At 40.6% G+C, this 2,848-nt stretch overlaps 1 protein-coding gene across 1 annotated transcript; it reads left to right on the top strand.

Annotated features, from left to right (window-relative positions):
- On the top strand, window positions 1-1,931 carry LOC308367090 (hatching enzyme 1.2-like; the record flags this gene model as incomplete). The annotated part of the gene is made up of 8 exons (XM_080840910.1): window positions 1-72; window positions 169-276; window positions 373-454; window positions 562-702; window positions 795-912; window positions 1,294-1,472; window positions 1,594-1,675; window positions 1,802-1,931. 8 exons carry the CDS (start codon window positions 1-3, stop codon window positions 1,929-1,931), a joined length of 912 nt encoding a protein of 303 aa, XP_080697036.1.
- Between the last annotated feature and the right edge of the window lie 917 nt (window positions 1,932-2,848).

Genomic DNA, 2,848 nt, shown 5'->3' with positions numbered 1-2,848 from the left:
ATGGACCTCAGAGCCTCCATCTCCCTTCTTGTGCTGCTGCTGCTTGGCCTGTCCAAGGCACTGCCTGTCATGGTAAGAATGCCTGAGAGATTCAGAACTCTATCTTTAAATACTAATTGTTTGTTTGTACCGTTTCATCTTCACCTTTTGGATTTCATCTGTCTCTAGGAGGACGGTGATGAAAATGTGATTTTCATAGATGAGCCTGACAGTGTGGACATTACTACACAGATTCTAGCAACCAACAATAGCCTGCCCAAGGCTCTGCCTGTCATGGTGAGAATATCTGTTACATTCAGAATGCTATCTTCAAATACTAATTGTGGGTTTGGATCCTTTTATTTGAACATTTTGGTTTTTATTTGTTCTCAGGAGGACGGTGATGAAGATGAGATTCTCATAGAGGAGTCTGACAGTGTGGACATAACTACACAGATTCTGGCAACCAATAATGGTCTGTTTCTCATTATTTCAACTATTTAACTGCTTCATTTAATTGATCGTTGTCATAAACGTACAGTGTCACTAGAATAACTTAAAAAATGTAATTTCGTCTTTCAGCTTCCAGTGAGTTTCTAATGGAAGGAGATATTGTTGTGCCAAGAACCAGAAATGCTCTGGCTTGTTGGAACAACCAATGCTTATGGAGGAAGTCTTCTAATAGGAAAGTTCAGGTCCCCTACACAGTCAACTCTCAGTTTTGTAAGTATTTGTTGTATTTTTTAATATGCAATATATATATTTTAAAGCAGCCTCATTGAGCATTGGTGCTGAATGTTTGCTGTGCTTTTCAGCATCCAATGATAGGAGGAAAATTCAAAATGCCATGGCAACCTTCAACAGAAGAACCTGTGTTCAGTTTGTTGCTCGCTCAAATCAGAGGGACTACATCAGCATTGAGAACAGAGCTGGGTGAGTTTGATGACTGTAGTGATGAAAATATTTACGTCCACACACAACTGCTTCCTGGAGCATAGCTTTTCTCTCAAATGTAAATCCCTAACTAATTATCCTGCTGATAACACTTTATGTAAAGATCCAATGTAATGACACCAGTGAAGACCACTACTAAATGAATACCAGTTTGGCATTACCTGCAGAATTACTACTAAATATTCATTAATGCTGATTAGTGTGTGACTGACTGGGAATTAGAAACATAATGTCATTAAACACATCCTGGTTGTTAAGCATAATTCTGTGAATAAATGAAAGCAAACCTACAGGAATTAGTATAAGTTAATGAAACCCTGTTGTAACTGTTGCTGTCATTGTTGCTGTCATCTTTCTCAGGTGCTTTTCCAGCCTTGGGAGGACAGGAGGCAGACAGGTGGTCTCCCTGAACAGACGTGGTTGTGTTTACCACGGTATCATCCAGCATGAACTCCTCCATGCTCTGGGCTTCTACCATGAGCAAACCAGGAGTGACAGAGACCAGTATGTGAGAATCAACTGGAATTACATCAACCCACGTAAGCCATATCACTTATGCTTAATTCTCTCTCAAAATAATTCAAATGACCACCGACTAAAATAATTCTTCATGAGAGATAGTAATGTTTTTAAAGCTCTTGTTTGTCTGTCTTTTGGCAGGAATGGCTTCCAACTTCCGGAAACAACGCACCAACAACCAGAACACTCCTTATGACTACACTTCTGTGATGCATTATGGGAGGTAAGAAAATGGGACCCACTGAATAAACCTTAATCATCAAGAGCTGTTTTGCCTGTTCATATTACTCAAAAAAAGTATGTTTTAAAAAAAACTTTTACAAATCACTGTTAAAATGTCCTTCTGTAGAACTGCTTTCACAGTCCAGAATGGAAGAGAGACAATCACTCCAATTCCAAACCGAAATGTGCAAATTGGACAGAGACAGGGAATGTCTCGCACTGACATCCTGAGGATCAACAAACTCTACCGATGCTGAGAGTATGAACTCCTGCATCCTATGGTGAAATATTGTATATATCATTCAGATTGCTGAAATGATGAGTACTGCAATCCAATTCTGACAATCCTCTCCTCTCCCAAACAGAACCAAACCCAAACTGATGCTGTCCCAGTCTGGAACCACCACATGACGTCTTGATCACAGAACACAATGTAACAGATGAATATGTTGATGTCTTGTGACCATACCTGCTGTCATATTGGTATTACTGGAAAATAAAATTACTGAAAATAACTCATTGTCTTGTTGTTGCTCTACTATTTTCATGCAATATGGCAAAATAATCTATTTCCAGAATCAGAAACATATCCTCTCAGTATCCTTCTTTAAAAGAACAGCCACACAACAGTTCACGTTCAAAATGTGAACAAGTTATGGAACTATGAGAGCAAATGTGTATATGTTGGCCCAGTTCAGATTTCCGGTGGGCAGAGTCATACAAATTCTAAACGAGGCCCAGTGGGGTCTCTGTGGAATCGTCCACAAGGGCTCATCCATGAAAAAACCCACACAGGTCCATTGTGGGATGGGCCATGATGGGCCCTCACGATCATTAGTCAATGTGGCCCAGTATAGGTCGACAATGAGCATGTCTGTTCTGTGGGTTTGCCCATACTCGCTTCTGTGGGTCGACTATAGGACATGGGACCCTCATGAGAGCTCACTTATGGAGCTTCCATATGGGTTCAGTTGGGTTTTGCCCATGATGAGCTCTCCATAGCATCTTTAACATGGTAACAGGGATTGGCGCAGAGTGTGTGCACAATATGGGAAGCGTCCAGTAGACTATGCCCTTACGAGACAGGGCAGTTTTTCTTCTTCTAAAACTAGCATGCTAACTGACTTACAGCCAGTGCTGTAGTGGTAAAATTAGAGGTGCGTAAACTATGAAT

This window comes from Sprattus sprattus (assembly GCF_963457725.1).
Source record: "Sprattus sprattus genome assembly, chromosome: 6".
NCBI lineage: Eukaryota > Metazoa > Chordata > Actinopteri > Clupeiformes > Clupeidae > Sprattus > Sprattus sprattus.
This window is presented reverse-complemented; position numbering and strand designations above follow the sequence as displayed.